A 20,968-nucleotide genomic window follows, 5' to 3' on the forward strand; every position below is an offset into this window, starting at 1 on the left:
CCTAGCCTGTTGCTAGTTAGCCTTTCAGTAAGAGACAGGCACATTCTCTGACACCTCAAAAAGATTTCCGTATAGTGTTTACAAAATGTAAAAGGAAAATCCAACAGTTCACGGAGTTTTGATGGGGTTGCAGTTATATAGCACAGTAGTAAATACTGCATCGGGGGCATTAGCATTGAAGTCACCTGCTTGCAGCATATCTCCAGCTGTAAATAATAATCAGAATGCTTTTCTTTTTTTTTTTTTTTTATTCGTTCTGTGCCAATCAGTCTGAAGCAGACTAGCACAAATATATCTCCTGCTAGTGATGCGGACTACTGCAGAACTTTTAAGGCAGAACCCTATACCAGGATGTAGGTTAATTATTTAACAGCAAAAATATGTTTTCCAAAACTAGCTTAAAAAAGCACTTACTTTGCAGCACAAGAAACATAATGTCTGCTGAGGACTTGCAAATTCGAGTTCATCCTTGGGAAAACCGCTGTCTGACATTGTGACAGAACTGCATGACAAAAATAAAAAATAAAAATTAAAAAAAGACAGAAAACACCTGAAATCAACATCACATTTTTGTCACTTTTACACAATCTGAAAAGTTAACATTTGTTTAAAAAATTTAGAAATCTTTTATTGATTTATTTGTGAAGTGCTCATTTGTTGACTCTAACATCAAGGGTGTGTGTTTACAAACCTAGTGGTCTCATGACCTCCAGGTTCGTGGAAGGCACTAGGACCATCGCCGTATTTTAGCTGTGGCAGACGGACTGCATTGGAACCAACAGGACCGCCAGGATCAGAGATTCTGACAGTCTGGCGATTGCAGCGGTCCTAATCCACAAGGGCAGCGCTACCCTAGGGATTATGACATCATTTTCTGCCAGCAATTTCATGGCAGTAGCACCACCATGAAAAGGCTGACGGGGAACGGGTGCAGGGAGCCCCAGGGGGGCCCTTGCACTGCCCATGCACTTGGCATAGGCAGTACAGGGGCCCCCCTGGCCAGCACCATTGGAATGTTCACAGTTTTATTCTCAATAAATTTTACTGCAAATATTACATTGATATTATCACCGATGTTGTCAAAGATGCCATGGGTGTTGTTATATGTGGGGTAATTAGCAGTGCAGGGTGAGGGAGCGAGTCATAGTTACCTTAGGGCACAAATTATATTTACGTGAGATAACCATAACTATAACTGCTGTATTTCTATGGTTTTGTGCAAGTAAATTCAGACCCTAACTATATTGTACCTGTAACCTTTGGTTTTTTAAGTAAATTTCTATGGTTTTTTAAAATTCTATTTCCCAACTATAATGTCCCTGTAACCATTGGTGTTTTCAGATTATTTTTTTTAAATTATTTTATTTTTTAATTTTTTTACATAAAGTAATTTAATTACTACACGTTAATCCAATGGTCTCCTAGGGTACGCGCCCCACATCCCAAACAGTCCCAGGGAAGTGGCGGTTCCCGGGGCGGGGATCCGGCCAGCCCACCTGTTTATTAATTCATTATAGTCCTGTGAATGCGGTGGTCTCCGGGGCTTCCAAACGTCCTGTGGGGGTGCCATGAGCCCCCCTCCTCCATTCCAACTTTCTGCAAGCCCTGGGACCTTGCACACCAGAGGGCAAAATTAATTAAAAACGCAGGAGACTGCATTTTTTAATTAAAAAAAAAAAAAAGATCTGCAGATCCATCTGCAATTTTTTTTCACCAAAATTTTAAATAGAGACTTTTTAGCCCTGGCAGGGCCCCAGGAGGGCCCTTGGACCAAAGCGAGGGGCTCAGGCTATTTCTACCCTGGCCCCTTTTCTTTTTTTAGGCTTTTTTTTGGGGGGGGGGGGGCGGGGGACTCGGCTGAAGCAGAGTCCCAAAATGGTTGCCAACACTTCCTGGTTAAAATGTTGGCAGCCAATCAAAGATCAGCCCGGGGACAGTAGGAAACCTGGAACCTCTGTATCGCTATATATCTATATTATTTAACCTTTACTATCTCAAGAACTAATTAATGGATTTACACCACATCACAAAGGCACAATCTGGGCACCAAGATCTAGCTTCCTGTCAAATGTAGTGTAATTCCGTTCAGCGGTTTGGGCTGTAGGCGTGTCCAAAGTCCCTACAGGAGAATGCATGGAGAAAACGCATTTTAGGACAAACCTCCCCCCCTTCCTTTTACTCGGCTCTCGCTTGACTGATTACCCAAAAACGTACAACACAAAACCTGAACCTACCGTTTGTTGTATTACTTTTGAAAGTTTCTTGAAGATTCGTCAAGCGGCACCAAAGTTACAGGCCAAAAAAAAAAAAAAACACACACGCATCATCAAAAATACATTCCTTCTCAAGGGCAAAGCAATAGGATGAAAGTGTGTTTTGTTAATCTGCAGTCACTACACAGGGAGCTGTAATGTTGGAGATCACATGGTTGAAAAGTAAAATGTTCCAGACTATTGAGGGATTGCTGAGGGTCCTTTGACGGGTTTCAGAAATATCACAATACATAAAATTCTAGAGTCATTAGTATTACTAAGGAGAAAGAAGTGAGACAGCGGTCAAGAAACTGTTTAAAGATTTTGAGGGCTGGGTAGTTGCACTACCTTTAGGATGGGAGATTAATGTGCTTGTTATGGTATGTTATTTTAATGTGCATTGTAAAGTGCAGGTACACCATATGTTCTCTTGACAATAAACTGAAATTTTGAACAGTGATACAAAGAAATGAAGAGAAGAGGAAAGTTTTAAGTTTTGTTATCCAGGAAATACTGGGCCAAGAAATGCATTTCAAATATCCAGGAAGTGAGTTTCAGTGGAGGGGCCTAAAAGAGAAAGGTTTCCCACCTTAACAACATTTTCTACAGAAAGGTTGAACTAGAAGAAAAGATGTTGAGGAGCACAAAGAGTAATTGAGGGGATATTTATTCATTTTTTTATGACACGTGAAGGCAGGTGATATCAGTTCCTGTGCTGATTGGAAATGCTATCACTGGATCTCCCATCATCCACCTACACAGGAAGAGACATCACTGATTTTCCCATCATACACCTCGACAGGAAGTGACTAAAAATAATAAGTCAAGCAAGAGGATTTCATTTCCCATCACTCATCAGCTAGGAAATTACATCACTCCATCCTGTCCTCCGCACTCCAGGACCTACTAAATGGCAGCAGCAACACAGACGCACAGTGGACGCACGCAGCAGGCACGCCGCTGGCCTGCCAAAGGCAAGCCCATCTGCGCCTGGACTGCGACCAGGGCAGGAACCCTACAATACTCTGCAGCATTCCTTAGGTCGCTAGACCCCAGATGGCGTTCCCCCAACTGCTGCTGTGCTGTACCTCACACCATGGTAGGAGCTTTCACCTCCACCCACTGCTGGTTCTCCATCAGCCACATAAGCACACCCCCACGCAAATACTAACAACTCACTTCCCAACAAACACGCCACACAAGGACCAGCGCCCTCACCTCTACCCTACACCAGAGCAAACCTGCAGATCAACACCCATGCATGCATGAACACACAATCGCTCAGCAAACACACAACGGAAATATGAGACCTGATGAGTAGCGAAATGCCTGACATTCCCTTTATCACAGAGATCCTGGTTCAGCCCCTCATCGGCTCCCGACATCACCACGGCAATCCCAATGGGCTACAAAACTGCTTGACAGGACCACAGTCACAAGATGGGAGGGGGACTTGCTATCATCTACAAGAAATCCTTCAAATGGGCAGCATCCTTAGAGAACGTTACCCCATTCATGGAACCCCTGCACTTAAAGCTGCAAATTTCAGAAAACTTCACCCTGAAATGGACTCTTGCCTACCGACCCTGAGCCACCTTTACCAATCTCATCACCAACTTTGTTGCTCTGCTCACCATCGACTTCAGAATCTACATTCTCCTTGGTTACCTCAACTTTCACCTGGAAGACCAAAACAACTGCTGCTCCACAGCTTTCCTCGAAAACTTATGCAATCTTGGACTCACCCTGCTCATTCCAAAACCAACACACTCTGCAGGACACACACTAGACCATATTTTTAACACAAGCAACAGCATCAAATACAACTTCACCACACCACTCATATGGACTGACCACTCCATCATCCACTTCCAAATCAACACATCTCAAGCCAACTCCCCTTCCAAGTTCAGCTGGGACAAAATCACAGACTGGCTCAGCGCCCTAAGCACAGATCAACCTAGCCCCAGAGACAACCTCAAGGACATCAACAACTTCAACAACTGAATGAAGAATTGCGGGGACTCCCTCAAACCCATCAAACATCGCAGAACATACAAGCAGGCACAAGCAGGCCAGCTGGTTCACAGAACGTATCTGAGACGACAGACAACGCCTTAAACAGCTAAAATAGAAATATAGAGCCAGCCACAACAGTACCGACAAAACTAACAGAACTACCTACAAGGCTGCACTCAGACGCTATCACCAGCAAATGAGACACCAAAAAAAAAAAAAAAAGCACTAATGTACCGCATCAAGGGTCATAACATTTTAAGCACACCTCCAGAGATAGCGTGTGCTGCAGCTCCCGAAACTGTGTGGCAGACAACCAGGAGATACTTAACTGCAGTTTCATGAATATAGAATCAAAATCCGGGTTTCGACGGGGGTCACCTTAGTTTAGTTAACGTTCACCAATTCCATGTCTTACAGCAATCCTGTGTGTAGCCTGATTGCCGTGGTGCACAAGCGCTGTTAAAGGCAGTTGCTGCTCCATCAGAGAATCGTTTAACATGTGGTTCAAGGGAAGCTGGTTCCACAAACTGCAGCATGGAAGCACGATGCATAATCTGTGCAGTAACAGGCAGTGATGGCTCTCAAACAATTTGTGGGACTTGTGGTGCATGCCATCAATGCAGCCGCCTAACTACTGTTGGCTGTGCCTGATTCTACTTGTTTGAGTGTAGATATACGAGGCAATGGCAGATATACAAGGTAGTTGTATTGCTGCCGAGTCAAGCATCACGTTATATACATGTATCCCAAAAATTTTACAGGTCATGTGCAACCATTTAAGTACAATGAAGGCATAGTTATCACTATTTACATTGCATTAAAATATATGTACATAATTTCAGAATGCAGAGTATACGATTCTCACATTCTTTACAATGTAACACAACATGCATTAAAAAGACAGTACATCATAGAGTTGTGTTGACAATGTCTTTCCTTCATCCTCGAGAATGTGGATGGTAAATAGAAATATCAGAATGTAGTTGACATACATTAATAATGATTTTGACAGACTATAATGCTCAGTGGAAGGGGTATTACTTGATGCCTTGGTATTAGCACAGTTATCTAAAGTGGACTGCTCAACCTCCTGCTTGTTGGCTTAAAAGAAGGGAGGGGAGGAGGGTGAGGGGGTATGTCTCTCCCTGGTCATTAAACCCTTCGCTCCCAGGCCTTTTTTTGGTTATTTGGGGCAGTTTACGCTTAGGCCCTCATAATGTTTTGTCCACATAAGCTATCCATGCCAAATGTGCGCCCTTTTCCCCCACCCCCCAACATCCTAAGGATTCTAGAGGTACCCAGAGTTGGTGGGTTCACCTGGAGGAGACCAAGACATTAGCCAAAATACAGCACAAATTTTGTTTAAAAAAAAAAAGAAAATGGGACAAAAGGGCTGCAGAAGAAAGCTTGTTTTTTTTTTACCTGAAAATGGCATCAACCAAGGGTTTGTGGTGCTAAAATCTTCATCTTCCCAGCTTTCAGGAACAGGCAGACTTGAATTAGAAACCACATTTTCCATCACAATTTTGGCATTTTACTGGGACATACCCCATTTTTACTATTTTTTGTGCTTTTAGCCTCCTTCCAGTTAGTGACAAAAATGGGTGTGAAACCAATGCTGGATTCCGGACAGCTAAACATTTCTGTAGACAAAATTCTGAATTCAGCAAGGGGTCATTTGTGTTGACCCTACAAGGTTTTCCTACAGAAAATAACAGCTGAAATAAAAAATATTGAAAATGAGGTGAAAAAAACAGCCATTTTTCTAAACGTTTTCCTCTGTTACTTTTTCTTGCAAAGTCAGAATTTCTAAAGCAATATACTGTTACGTCTGCTGGACTCTTCTGGTTGAGGGGATATATAGGGCTTGTAGGTTCATCAAGAACCCTAGGTACCCAGAGCCAATAAAGGAGCTGCACCTTGCAATGGGTTCATATTGTATACCAGGTATACAGCAATTCATTTGGTGAAATATAGAGAGAAAAATTGGGATCAAGGAAACCTTTGTATTTCCAAAATGGGCACAAGATAAGGTGTTGGGACTCAGAGGTTATTTGCACATCTCTGAATTCTGGGGTGCCCATACTAGCATTACAGGGCATTTCTCAAATAGACGTCTTTTTTACACACCGTCTTACATTTGGAAGGAAAACATGTAGAGAAAGACAAGGGGCAATAACACTTGTTCTGCTATTCTGTGTTCCCCTAAGTCTCCCAGTAAAAATGGTACCTCACTTGTGTGAGTAGACATAGTGCCCGTGACAGGAAATGCAACATGGTCACATCACATTTTTACATAGAAATCTGACGTGTTTTTTTGCAAAGTGCCTAGCTGTGTATTTTGGCCTCTAGCTCAGCCAGCACCTAGGGAAACCTACCAAACCTGTGCATTTTTTTAAAACTAGGCACCTTGGGAAATCCAGAATGGGGTGACTTGTGGGGCTCTCCCCAGGTTCCTCTTACCCAGAATCCTTTGCAAATCTCAAAATTTGGCCATAAAACACACTTTTTTCTCACATTTCGGTGAAAGAAAGTTCTGGAATCTGAGAGGAGCCACAAATTACCTTCCATCCTGCATTCCCCCCCAAGTCTCACAATAAAAATGGTACCTCACTTGTGTGGGTAGGCCTGGTGCCCATGACAGGGCATGCCCCAAAACACAATGTGGACACATCAAATTTTCCCAAAGAAAACTGACCTGTTTTTTGCAAAGTGCCTAACTGTGGATTTTGGCCTCTAGCTCATCCGGTACCTCGGAAAACCTAGCAAACCTGGACATTTCTGAAAACTAGACACCTAGGGGAACCCAGGATGGGCCAACTTGTGGCTCTCTCAACAGGTTCTGTTACCCAGAATCCTTTGGAAACCTCAAAATTGGACAAAAAAAAAAAAAAACCTTTTCCTCACATTTTGGTGCTGCAAAGTTCTTGAATCTGAGGGGAGCCACAAACCTCCTTCTACCCAGCGTTCCCCCAGATCTCCTGATAGAAATGGTACCTCACTTGTGTGGGTAGGCCTAGTACCAGCGACAGGAAATGCCCCAAAACACCATGTGGACACATCAGAATTTTCAAATACAAAACTACCTGTTTTTACGGGGGCACCTGCGTTTTTGGTCGTGGGCTCAGCAGCCACCTAGGGAAACCTACCAAACCTAACCATTTCTGAAAACTCAGGGAGGTGTGACCTGTGTGGATCTCCCAGTGTTTTCTTACCCAGAATCTTCAGCAAACCTCAAATTTAGCTACAAAAATAAAAAATAAAAATGTTCCCACATTTCTATGTGGGATCACCGCACCAGCTCTGCTGACAAAGACTGCACTAGGGAGGGGATTTCAGTATCATGAGAAAGTAAACTCTGTTAGGGCTTGCTCCCTAGTTGCTACATACAACCTGGCACTCCAATAGTATTGGAGCTCTGACTCACCATCCCAAGGACTCAGTTGTCTCTCCGGCATGCTCACCATCTATCCCACCATCCCCAGGACCAATGCGGTCAAGGTGCTGATCTAGTTAAGCCACAGTAACACAGGGGCAAATCCCTCCCGACTGCCTTGCTCTGGCCTAAGATATGATTGTCCACACAAAGTTAACTTTCAACATGGAGTTGCCAACACCTGAGCAGGCATTATGCATGTTGATCGGTCAGAGGGTCAATCTGAGGCACAGCAACTCACTCACATTGCCCATCTGGGCACCTGGCCTTTTATTAGTTATTCATTGAGGGAGGAATTCTAGCCATGAGGAATGAACAAGTGGGTAGCCAAATGGAGGCTCAATTAGGAGCTGTCCATGCTTGTGGCTATCTTGGACCTGTCCGGGCTGATCCCCTTCATCCAATTATTTACAGTGCAAATTACTCACACCAAGTGCCCTCTTCCAATCAGAAAACTGGAAGGAAGGAAGCAAAATCACCAGAATGCTGACGATTCTGCATCCTAGCACAATGCGTGGGGCAGTATTTTATGGTAATGTAATACATTTAGGTCCTTACATAAGGTCAGGCCCAGTACAAATAATGCCCTCAGGAGGCACTGTAAACGAAATCTGAGGTACATAGGTGTTTGTCAAATGCAGAGTAAGTACTATAATGAGGAATGTCATGAATATGGGAGAAAAGCTATTACGAAGGGAAAGTTAAACCCACTGAACCAAGGTCTGCACCTCCACATTTTTCCACTGTTCATGAACATAAAAATATTACTACCACAGGGCTAAGGAGGGTAATATTTGTCGACGTCACAGAATATGTCCAAATGTCCAATAATAAAAATAAATAAATAATAAATTAATGATTCCCAGGGTGGGTGGCACGGAGGCTGTCTTCAATCTGGAACACCCACAACATAGGGACAATGAAGTGTGAGGTCATGCACCTGGATATCATTCAGCCTTCCTGTAGCAGTAATCAGAGATACCAAAGTAAAAACCCTGCACAGAAACGTCCTCACCTGGACCAGAGAAACTGCATTCCCACCTCTCACACTTACCATGCACCAAACCTGCAGTGTCCAGGAAAAACAAAGAACCAGTAGTTGCTTCCTAACAAGACTGTTATCAGATTTATAAAGGGGATCTCCAACTTCCATCCTTTCTCACTTCAGTGTCTGATCTCCATCCACAAGCCACAGGAATGCAGACAATACACTTCTGTCTGGGGAGGCTGTCGTCACATCCGTCCTCTGCCATGCTGAAGCAGGCACATCCATAATAAACCCCAATCTGTTTTCTAATTAATACTGGGACCCAAACTTCAAGGATAAACATCACAAAATATTCATTCACTCTAACATGTGCATAATATCATTTTTAAGTTGTTTTAATTAACCTGTATATAATCGCATGCTGATACAATTATAAAGTTACTGCTCCCTTGAACGCAGACTAAAGATCTTGAATTGTGTGTATATATATATATATATATATATATATACATATATACATATATACATACACACACACACACACACACACACACACACACATATATACACATACATTCAGCTATTACCTCACACTTCCAACCTCAAAGCAGATCAGCTGTCCTTGGTCAAGTTCACAGCGGTAACCCAGCAGTGGAAAGTCTGTTCACCATATATTAGTGCCTATAAAGTACCTCAAGTAGCACTATTGTGCATGCAAATAATGTAGTTTCCCTCTACAGTTTTGCATGCCATCCTAAAAAGCATCCATTATATTCCTAAATACCCTGAAACTTATGAATGTCAACTCTCCTTTTGCTTTTAAATGACCCTACTCTTACATTTAATCGCCTGCATGCCTCTTTTGAGCACAGCCCACTATAAGTCGCATGTTCGAGTCAATCCCTATTATTGTATTTCTTGAAGTTGCCCACACCTCATCTCAAAGATCACAGCCTCTCCTTTAAAATGCATAGCCCCCCCCAAACAATACTTAACTTTCTGCAACCCACCTTTTAATATCTCTAACAATTTGCATGATTTTGTATATCCCCCGCATCTCTGACGAAAGATTACACCAAACTCCCATTTATGTAATTTACCCAAGAGAAACTGGAGTACATCCATGGAATGGTTTCCTAAAGAACACAACACCAATAACCACTGAAAAAAACACTAACCTTTGGTTCCGGAGCAGCATGCTGCCCAGCTTAAAATGCTTCAATGCCTCATTGGGGTAGTAACCACCATATAAATGCAACTATATTACAATATAGAATACTCCAGGCCCACACCAATACTAATTGCGTAACACTCTGCAGTCGGGCAGTCAATTGTAGACTGCCTAATGGTTTCCTTATACAGCTTGACACTCATGTAAGACAAGCTGCTACAGGTTATGTCCAGCATCCTGTTCTGTACAAGTCCAATGCAATAAACAACCCATCACCACCCGAAAAGCCAAGGAATAATTGACTAGCTCAGTCATATGCTAGCCAACAACGGGCTTTTATTTAGTCTGCCATTGCTGCTTCCAAAAAGTTGCATACTATGACAGACCTAGAGAAACGTACTCGCCCACTTGCCATAGCGAATCAGATGTTAATAGGCTGGCAAGTCTCTAACTGACAAAGAACAGAGTTCTTATAATTAGTAATGTGAAAAAACAATAAAAATGCCTTTAAATATTGTTACATTTGTTGCGTTTTCAAAGGCGGAGGTCAGATGTCAGCTTATGTCTTCTTACAGACTTTCCTTATTTTATCCTGTAGATCGTGTTTACAAAATCCTCTAACTTTGAAGTCAGAGAAGTAAAAGTAAAGTTAACAGCCTGACAATCATTCTATGTACCATGAAAGGCTTTAGGACGTCACTTTTGTTTCTGAAAAACATTTAAATACATTGCAAATGAAGTGTACGAATGTTTCAAAATATATCTCAGTAGTTGCGAAAATACTTTTTAATTCTAATGCGTGATGAAAACAAATATTTTAATAGGATCAAAACAGATCAGCAAACTTTACTTGGTGATATGCAAATGATAAACATTTGCTGAAACGCAATTTCCTTATTATTGTTTGTACACTTTGCAGTTTTAGTAGTAAAGTGGGAAGGTGTGTGGGCATTTCAATGGACCTGTGCCTTCTGTAAATGACAGTGCAGTCACATCATTCTTTAGCAGAGGTTCTTTTGGCAGCCATGGCGCTCAGAGCACAAACTCGATCAGCGGTATCCTTTTTACATTATATACACTCTGATCTGCTTAGTACACGTTCCTTGCAGAAGGCATGCTAACCCTCTGCGCTTCTTTTTGAGTACTCTAAGCTTCCACTAGACAAAAGTACGTTCTAAGGGAGCCTCAAGTGATCATGGGGGGGTACCAGGCTCAGGCCAAGAGAAGCATTATACAGATAACAAGCCTTTGTTTTAAGCAGAATCATGTTATTGCATTTTTCGAAATGTAACAGTACTTAACTGCAAAGTTTAAATAGCTCTAGACATATTTAAACATTACTATCTTTATAAAATAATTGTGAAAAATTCTGAGAGGGTGGCCCAATGGGGGGGGGGGGGGGGGGGGCTGCAGCATAAAAAAGTTTGGAGACCACTGTTCTATTGTAATGTATCTACTAAAAGTGAGTATTTTAAAAGATGAACTTTAACATTCCTGCCCCCGTCCTGATGACAATACTGTTGATTAACCAAGAGGCAAGTGAGGGGTAAAGTGTAACTATTGTGGGATAGATTTCTATTATACATGGTGCAAATGTTTAGCCTACCAATGCAAAAATAAGAGTTTTTTGTTTCTTTTTACAGCAGCTATGCTGAACTCACATTTTTGAAGGTGCTCTCATATTTAATAATGCAGAAAAAGTGACCCACAGGATGCTGCTGCCGGGGACTCCAGGTCCCTGAAAACTCACGAGGAGGCCAGGGGGCGGGGCCAAGCATTCCCCTGCGCGCTCTAAAGCACTACTGGAAGCCCAGGCCGCGGGATGCACGGGACGCTGCTGCTGGGGACTCCAGGTCCCAGAAAACTACTGAAGAGGCCGGGGGCGGGGCCAGGCATTCCCCTGCGCGCTCTAAAGCGCTGTTGGAAACCTGCGCCGTGGGACGCACAGGACTCTACTGCCGGGGACTCCAGGCCCCAGAAAACTCACGAGGAGGCCAGGGAACGAGGCCAGACATCCCCTGCACGCTCTAAGGAGCTGTTGGGACCCCGCGCCGCAGGGCGGGCCCGTCCTTCGCCCGTCAGCGACCGGAAGAGGCCAGACTGGGCCCTCCCCCTGACTACTGCATTTTGGGGAGAAGAGAGGTAAACTGCTTTGCCTGGATCCAGCCTTATGGTTATATTCAGCTAGCCTCACATCAAAGGCAGCACAATGTGCGATTAACATTAGGTCTGGTACCTGGGCAGCTCCTTGTCCTGTTTACCACTCCAGGGATAATTAATCTGGTCTTCCCCTTATTTTATGGTTGTTTTAGTTTCTATTAGCGGACAAAAAGATATCTTGATTTAAAAATGTTATAAAAATATCCCTCGGGCCTCCTTATGGGTCACTTGGAGGAGGTAACAGACCTCATAGACTCATCAAATGTCTTGCAGATAAGTGACCTAATTACCCTATGGGTGGGCGATTTCAACACTCCTCTGTGTAGCAAGGAACACATGGAACTGTGTGCCTTCCCTGCTGAGGGCAGAGAGTCATTAATCCATTTCAATCAAACTACTGAAGGAGATGCCCTAAACTTTTTTATTTGTAAGTTTGATCTGGTACACGTTACAGAGAAATTGGCTGCTGACGCGTGTAATATACAAACCTTCACAGGGAATCTGAAGGGGAGCATTATTGATTACATACTTATTGGCTCCTCTGATTATCATTTAATTCAAGAATTTAAGATCACGCCTCACTGTGCTAGTGACCATAATCCCCTTAGCATTAATTTGGATTTAAAAATTAACCAGGCTCCTAAGAATAAAAGTCTGAGACTATAATTCAAATTGTGGTTTACGCTTCAAATGGGACAAAATAAATCCTAAAATTTTTAACCACGAAATTGTAAGAAGTAGGTCTGACTCTATTCATATGTGTTTGTCCCAGCAGCTAGATCCTGAATGCATAGTTCGTGAATTTGAATCTTTAAGTACTGATATCTCGCGAGCCTTGGTGGTGGACAGGCCCTTGAAAGGGCCAGTGGCCCACAGATGGTTTGACTCTGTGTGCTCATCTGCCCATAAAAAAAAGTTAAAGTTGCTCTTAAAGCAGTTCCCCTCTCCCGCCAACTAGTTAAACTAGCTAGAGCCGATTACAAGGCCGCCCTTAAAAAAAGGAAATCAGAAATTAGGTCTAAGGCCTGGGACGAACTTTTGGCTGCCTCGGAGCTGAAGGATACTTCTAAATTTTTGGAAGGTGATAAATCACTCTTACTTCTCAGATAATAATACTAAGGCCAATGACTGACTTATTGCAGATGACGTCTGGGTAACTCATTTTAGGAAAGTTTTTTGTCCAGGAAACAACGAGAACCTGCATATAGAAGATAATCCTACTGCATATTCTACTTTAGACCCTAATGTTAAGGCCTTAGATATTACCTTTGATCTCCATGAGGTCCTAAGTGCCATCAATAGATCAAGGCAGGGAAAGGCTCCTGGCCCTGACGGGGTTCCCGCTGATCTTTTCAAATCTGAAATCGACCTTTGGGGTCCGTTAGTTACAAATGTGTTGAATAGCGCGGTAAATAGTAACGTACCCATTTCATGGAAATCGCCTATTATTGTTCCCATCTTCAAAAAAGGAAACAGACAAGATCCTTCCTGTTACAGACCAATTTCTCTTATCGATTTGACGGCAAAGATTTAAGGAAGTGTGATTTTATCCCGGTTACAAGATTGGGTGACCGAGGCACAGATTTCATCCCCTATTCAATTTGGTTTTAGACCCGGTGTAGATACAGTTGAGCAAGTTTTAAATCTACATCTGATACTTAGTAAATACGTGACAGTGAAAAAAAAATAAAAATGAAAAAAATTTTTAAAAAAGAGTCCATCCATATGGCTTTTATTGATCTAACATGACGCTGCTGCCGTTGCTGGAGAGGAGGAGGGGCTGACCCAGGGCCGGGAGCCCTTTAAATTTTACAACTGCGCTCCCGCTCGCGGGACGCGCACAACGCTGCTGCCGTTGCTGGAGAGGAGGAGGGGCTGACCCAGGGCCGGGAGCCCTTTAAATTTTACAACTGCGCTCGCGGGACGTGCACGACGCTGCTGCCGTTGCTGGAGAGGAGGAGGGGCTGACCCAGGGCTGGGAGCCCTTTAAATTTTACAACTGCGCTCCCGCACGCGGGCGAAGCCCAGGCCAAGGGCGGGCCCGTCCTTGCCAGGAAGAGGCAGGGCAGGGCCCCCCCCCCCGATATCCCTCTATAGACTTTGGATTAGGCAACCCATAGGCGTCTGGTTGCCTGAAGATACTGTGGGGCAGCCGTGACCGGAGCCGGGCAGCAGGAGGAGGGGCTGCCACAGGAGACTTTCGCACTCCCGCTCGCCGCCGCCCCCCCTCTGAGTTCCACGGTTCAGGAGGTCCCCGAGTAACCGGCACCCAAGTAAGACTTGCTAATCGAGCAGTTTTTTTTATTTATATAGCTTATACTGCCATACTCTGTTTGTGCACTACTCTCATTGGATTGGATTGGGCCAAATGTTGTCGCTTTGCCCACTATTATTCGAAAGGCGATGGGTAAAAGGAAGAACACCACACTTGAGGCTGAAGGAACACATGCTGCACCCGTTCAATCATCACTAACTAGCTATTTATCCTCCGTTATTGGGGCCATTGAAACTGAAATTGTTCAAGTAGAAGAAAGGATTGGGGTGGCTAATAATTTGACTTAAAGAGCCTTTTTAGAACCTACGACTCATACACAGTCTGTAAACTCTTTAATTACCCCCCATAATTCTGATTCGCTTCTGTCTGAAGACAATGTTAATGTCTTGCACTCCTTACAGTCCTCTAATGTAGTTAACACTGATCATTTAGCTGACATTCCCCCTTCCCCCAAAAAAAGGAAAGCTGTGGGACACCGCAAATGTACTAAGTTGCTAAAACAATCATCGAAGGCTAAGGGACTTATTTCTCCATCATTGGTCGCTCCGGCTGAACTTCTTTCTAAGACAAATCTATCATTTGGTGAATTTGGCTCAGATTGTAGGAATTTAAGAGATAACCATTTAACTAATTTGGACTCAATCCTCAAACCCCTTTTTGTGGCTTTAGAGGAGAAATTAACATTACTAATCAATTCTAAATTTGAGCAGCTACAAGAATCTGTTTCCAAATTTTTGTCTCAGCAGTCTACTATAAAAACTGGTACAAATTCCACTTCTTCTACTCGGAAATTGGCGTCGGATCCCAAACCCTCACAGCAGGCTAATTGCTCAACGAATCGTAATCAATTCTCGTCTTACTGCATATCCACTTGTGGCTCTCATGATGATCCATTAATCGATCCCTTGCCCACTTTGACTAGTGGTGTGACTGCCTTATTGAAGCCTGATACAGTTTTTCAAGCCTAGATCTTTTTCCAGCACAAAGGAGGTTTTACAGCTTCCACCGGATAGCTTGCCTTATGTTTTAGTTCTAGCTAACGTGCCCCCTCTTGATCGTACCCAGAAGGAAGATACTCACGCTCTAATAAGGAAGTGTGCACACCGGATGAGCCGAAAACTTAGATATCAAGATGATCTAAATAATAGAATAATTATGGCAAGAAGGGTGAAGTGGGTAGGTTTGTCTAAAAAAAGTACATGAAGGTTATTGTATAGTGATCAATTTTGCTGGCGACTCTACCATTGTGCGCGAAAGGGGATGGTGGGATCAAAATGTATTCATTAAACTTTTTTTATGGGCCGACCACTCTATCACTTCCTTTTATGAAGGTTTACCATGGCCAAAATATAGTTCTGCCAAAGGTACCTTCATGGAACCCCACCGTCGATCCGGAGGGCAACCAAAATCAGTCCTCCCTTGACGCAATTGATTGACAAATGGAGGGGTTGGGGTTTCTAAATGATACTATACAGGAAAACGAGTTGGTTGAAGGGCATACACTTTTGGAATTGCCTACAGGGTCTGATGAGCCAGTTAGCTTATTACAGAATATAACAGATACGGCCATAATTAAGGGCCCTGGGATAATGTCCCAGCAAAGTAATGAACTTTTATCCTTAATTAGTTGGAACATTGCTGGGCTACGTTCTAAAGCTGAAAACTTAGAATAGTTGGAGTTTGTATCCACATTTGAGATCATTTGTCTTCAAGAAACTTGGCATATGGCACCCTTTTATTTAGATGGCTACTATGTCCCAGCTAGCTCTTCCATCTACAGCGGGCAGAGCAAGTTGCAGGCTCCTGGTTCTTGTGTCATTATTACTTCCAAAAATCGAGGTTTCCTTGATCTGGTCCTCTGCTTTTTTCTTGGTGGTTTTATTATCAATGACCGGTCGGAAAGACATCTTACTCTTACATTTTTATAATAATATTTTTAGTACCGCCCTACCAGGAAGCCTCGAAGAGCTTACAGATTTGTTAGACTCTGCTGGGAAACTCCAGGACAGGGAATTTGATATGATTTGGGTTGAAGATTTTAATGTTCAATTGTGCAATCATGAATTACCCCATCTGTGTGGTGTCTCCTCAGAAGGCAGAGAGTCACTCACTCATTTTATCCACTCTAATTCAGGTAATGCCTTGAATACCCTTATTTATAAATTTGATCTCACTTTTGCAAGGGATATGACATACAGTCGGACAAGGGAAATACCCACCTATACAGGGATACAGGGATAAATTTACATCTTATTCTTAGCAAATATGTTATTGCAAAAAGGGAATCTATCCACTTAGCCTTTATAGATCTGTCCAGTGCATTTGATATGGTGAACAGAGCAAAATTGTGGGAAATAATGGACACAATGGGGGTCGAGCAAGATCTGTTGGATTTGATTAAACGTTTATACTCTGACCTTACTATTATAATTCAGTTTGGACAACATGGCGAAAGATCCCATCCCCTTGCATCCAATCGGGGTGTTAGACAGGGCTGCACTTTGGCACCTTTTTTTATTTCTGTTGTACATAAATGGCTTATATAGTTATTTAGCCCAAAATGGTAAGGATTTCCCAAGGATGAGTTTTAGACAATTGCCGATTTTAATATATCCGGATGACGCCGTTTTAATTGCTCGCACGGCCAATGGCCTACAGACTCTTTTGGATCTTTTTCTAACGCATACACAAGAGCTTGATTTGAAAGTTAATTTTAAAAAGTCACATGTTATGGTTTGCGGCCCTAAAAACAAACATACTAAATGTTTTATAATGGGGGGAAACGTTTTAACAAAAGGTAAAAGATTTTTGTTATCTAGGTCTGTACTTAAGTACCACTCTGTCATGGAAATTTCATTAGAATTTTAAGCTCCAACAACTGGAAAGAAATGTTGAAGCAATCTTCTGCTTTGCCCGTAGATTAGGGCATGGACCGGTTCATCAGATCATCATGCTCTATAAATCCAAATGTGTTTCAGCGGCGACTTATGAGAGTGGCCTCTGGGGATATACCAGTTCAAGTGTACTACAACTGGCAGAGAATAAATTTCTCCATCGGCTACTCATGGTGCCCAAGAACGTAGCAAATATTATATGCCATGAGGAGTTGGGAATCTGTTACATTACAGACTTGATAGATATTGCCCCACTTCTGTTATGGATAAATGTATGGTTAAATCCGGCGACTATTCTAACACATGATTGTATAAAAGACTGTATTTCGTTAGCAAACTAACAAAATTCCATGGTTAAATTCTGTTCACAATAGCTTTCGAAACTTGGATTTGGAGTTTATGTATTTTAAACCAGAGCTCTTGCCCGCCAATGCGAAATAAATTGTTAAACTTCGATACAAAGAGCACGTTATGAACCTTAGATATCAAGTGACAGAGAAATTGAGTTCTTTTAATTCATATGTACAAATTTCATTTTCAGATTCATTAGAACCTTACTTTGTTTGGTTCCCGATCCCTTCTTTAAATTCTTTACTTGCACTTTTTAGATTTAACTTGATCCATTTTAGAGTGGCGTTTCTGACAAAATGCGTGTGGGAAAAAATATTACAGCCATGCTGTAGGAAAGTACCATCTTGCCTGGAATGTTACCCCCATATTTCACTGTATATATGTTGTTTTAGTTGTATGTGTCACTGGGACCCTGCCAGCCAGGGCCCCAGTGCTCATAAGTGTGCCCTGTATGTGTTACCTGTGTTATGACTAACTGTCTCACTGAGGCTCTGCTATCCAGAACCTCAGTAGTTATGCTCTCTCATTTCTTTCCAAATTGTCACTAACAGGCTAGTGACCAATTTCACCAATTTACATTGGCATAATGGAACACCCTTATAATTCCCTAGTATATGGTACAGAGGTACCCAGGGTATTGGGGTTCCAGGAGATCCCTATGGGCTGCAGCATTTCTTGCGCCACCCATAGGGAGATCTGACAATTCTTACACAGGCCTGCCTTTGTAGCCTGAGTGAAATAACATCCACGTTATTTCACAGCCATTTACCACTGCACTTAAGTAACTTATAAGTCACCTATATGTCTAACCTTTACCTGTTAAAGGTTGGGTGCTAAGTTACTTAGTGTGTGGGCACCTTGGCACTAGCCAAGGTGCTCCCACATTGTTCAGGGCAAATTACCCGGACTTTGTGAGTGCGGGGATACCATTACATGCGTACACTATACATATGTCACGACATATGTATGGCGTCACAATGGTAACTCCGAACATGGCCATGTAACACGTCTAAGATCATGGAATTGTCACCCCAATGCCATTCTGGTATTGGGGAGACAATTCCATGATCCCCTGAGTCTCTAGCCCAGACCCGGGTACTGCCAAACTACCTTTGCAGGGGTTTCACTGCAGCTGCTGCTGCCAACCCCTCAGACAGGTTTCTACCCTCCTGGGGTCCAGCCAGGCTTGGCCCAGGAAGGCAGAACAAAGGACTTCCTCAGAGAGAGGGTGTTACACCCTCTCCCTTTGGAAAAAGGTGTTAGGGCTGGGGAGGAGTAGCCTCCCCCAGCCTCTGGAAATGCTTTCATGGGCAGAGATAGTGCCCATTTCTGCATAAGCCAGTCTACACCGGTTCAGGGATCCCCCAGCCCTGCTCTGGCACGAAACTGGACAAAGGAAAGGGGAGTGACCACTCCCCTGACCTGCACCTCCCCTGGGAGGTGCCCAGAGCTCCTCCAGTGTGCTCCGGACCTCTGCCATCTTGGAAACAGAGGTGCTGCTGGCACACTGGACTGCTCTGAGTGGCCAGTGCCACCAGGTGACGTCAGAGACTCCTTCTGATAGGCTCCTTCAGGTGTTGCTAGCCTATCCTCTCTCCTAATTAGCCAAACCTCCTTTTCTGGCTATTTAGGGTCTCTGCTTTGGGGAATTCCTTAGATAACAAATGCAAGAGCTCATCAGGAGTTCCTCTGCATCTCTCTCTTCACCTTCTGCCAAGGAATCGACTGCTGACCGCGCTGGAAGCCTGAAAAACTGCAACAAAGTAGCAAAGACAACTACTGCGACCTTGTAACGCTGATCCTGCCGCCTTCTCGACTGTTTTCCTGGTGGTGCATGCTGTGGGGGTAGTCTGCCTCCTCCCTGCACTAGAAGCTCCGAAGAAACCTCCCGTGGGCCGACGGAATCTTCCCCCTGCAACCGCAGGCACCAAAGAACTGCATCACCGGTCCTCTGGGTCTCCTCTCAGCACGACGAGCGAGGTCCCTTGAACTCAGCAACTCTGTCCAAGTCACTCCCACAGTCCAGTGACTCTTCGGTCCAAGTTTGGTGGAGTTAAGTCCTTGCCTCCCCACGCTAGACTGCATTGCTGGGAACCGCGTGTTTTGCAGCTACTCTGGCTCCTGTGCACCCTTCCAGGATTTCCTTTGTGCACAGCCAAGCCTGGGTCCCCGGCACTCTAACCTGCAGTGCACGACCTCCTGAGTTGTCCTCCGGCTTCGTGGGACCCTCCTTTGTGACTTCAGGTGAGCTCCGGTTCACTCCACTTCGTAGTGCCTGTTCCGGCACTTCTGCGGGTGCTGCTTGCTTCTGAGTGGGCTCTTTGTCTTGCTGGACGCCCCCTCTATCTCCTCACGTAATTGGCGACATCCTGATCCCTCCTGGACCACAGCAGCATCCAAGAACCCTAACCGCGACCCTTGCAGCTACCAAGGCTTGTTTGCAGTCTTTCTGCATGGAAACACCTCTGCAAGAGTCTTCACGACGTGGGACATCACACTGATAACCATAAAACTTGAACAATTTCATACTAACACGATTAAGTTGATTACTCAAACATTCTCCAGCTCACCAAAAATGGGTAATTTTTATATGCAGGAGGCAGTGCCTGCAATTAAAGAAGCACCGCAAACCCATCCACCAACCGACAATGGTCCACCTCTGGATCATGAAACTAGACATGAAACTTTATCTATGGAGTCTAACCCTCCCCCCCTTGGGAAATAGAATGGGAGCCCCTTTAGGATGTCTACCTGCTCCTCAGACTAACTCCATTATTTCTCGAAAAAAGACATTTGCAACTTCCACCTGACTGTATGCCATATGTTTTGGTCTTCGCATATGTGCCCCCCCCTTGATCCTTGCCATACGGAAGACATCCAGGCATTAATGAGGAAATGTGCTGATTGGCTGAGGTTTAAGCTCAGCTATCAAGATGGTTTAAATAATAAGATAATTATGGCACTTAGAGTGAATTGGGTAGGCTCCCCAAAGAAAGCATATGATGGTGATTGTGTTGTGATCAACTTTGCTAATCCTTGCTTGGTTAAATGCTTGTAGGCTGATTCGTTATGTTGTGTCAGTAAAGAAGAAGGGATTAAAATTCACCCATTACGTTTTTTTTTATGACTTAACAGTTTTATCTGCCCGTCCCACAGTGACACATTGTAATTTTAATGCAGGGCTGCCTATAACACATGTTCAAGTACATACCCTTACCTCAAACTGCTGTCAGGACCCGACCCCTTTAGACGAGAATGATTGACAGGCGGACAAGGATAGGTTTACAAGAGGAGTCCCAATTGGAGCAGTGGAGGGTGATGGGCATGAGACCCTTCTATTACAGAAAGGGCCTGATGAGATAGACACCCCTCCCCATGTCTTGGAAGACGCTGTTACTGATATGGAGACAGTGGTAGGGTCA

At 43.7% G+C, this 20,968-nt stretch overlaps 1 protein-coding gene across 2 annotated transcripts in view; it reads right to left on the bottom strand.

Moving 5' to 3' along the window:
• MRPL1 (mitochondrial ribosomal protein L1) overlaps positions 1-20,968 on the bottom strand; it is a 772,839-nt gene that overhangs the window by 743,817 nt on the left and 8,054 nt on the right. For both annotated transcript variants that reach the window (XM_069236801.1, XM_069236802.1), the window contains exon 2: positions 415-502. In XM_069236801.1, coding sequence (XP_069092902.1) covers positions 415-502 — 88 coding nt within the window. The remainder of the gene's footprint in view (positions 1-414; positions 503-20,968) is intronic.

This window comes from Pleurodeles waltl, chromosome 1_2, assembly GCF_031143425.1.
Source record: "Pleurodeles waltl isolate 20211129_DDA chromosome 1_2, aPleWal1.hap1.20221129, whole genome shotgun sequence".
In the NCBI taxonomy this organism is placed as follows: Eukaryota; Metazoa; Chordata; class Amphibia; order Caudata; family Salamandridae; genus Pleurodeles; species Pleurodeles waltl.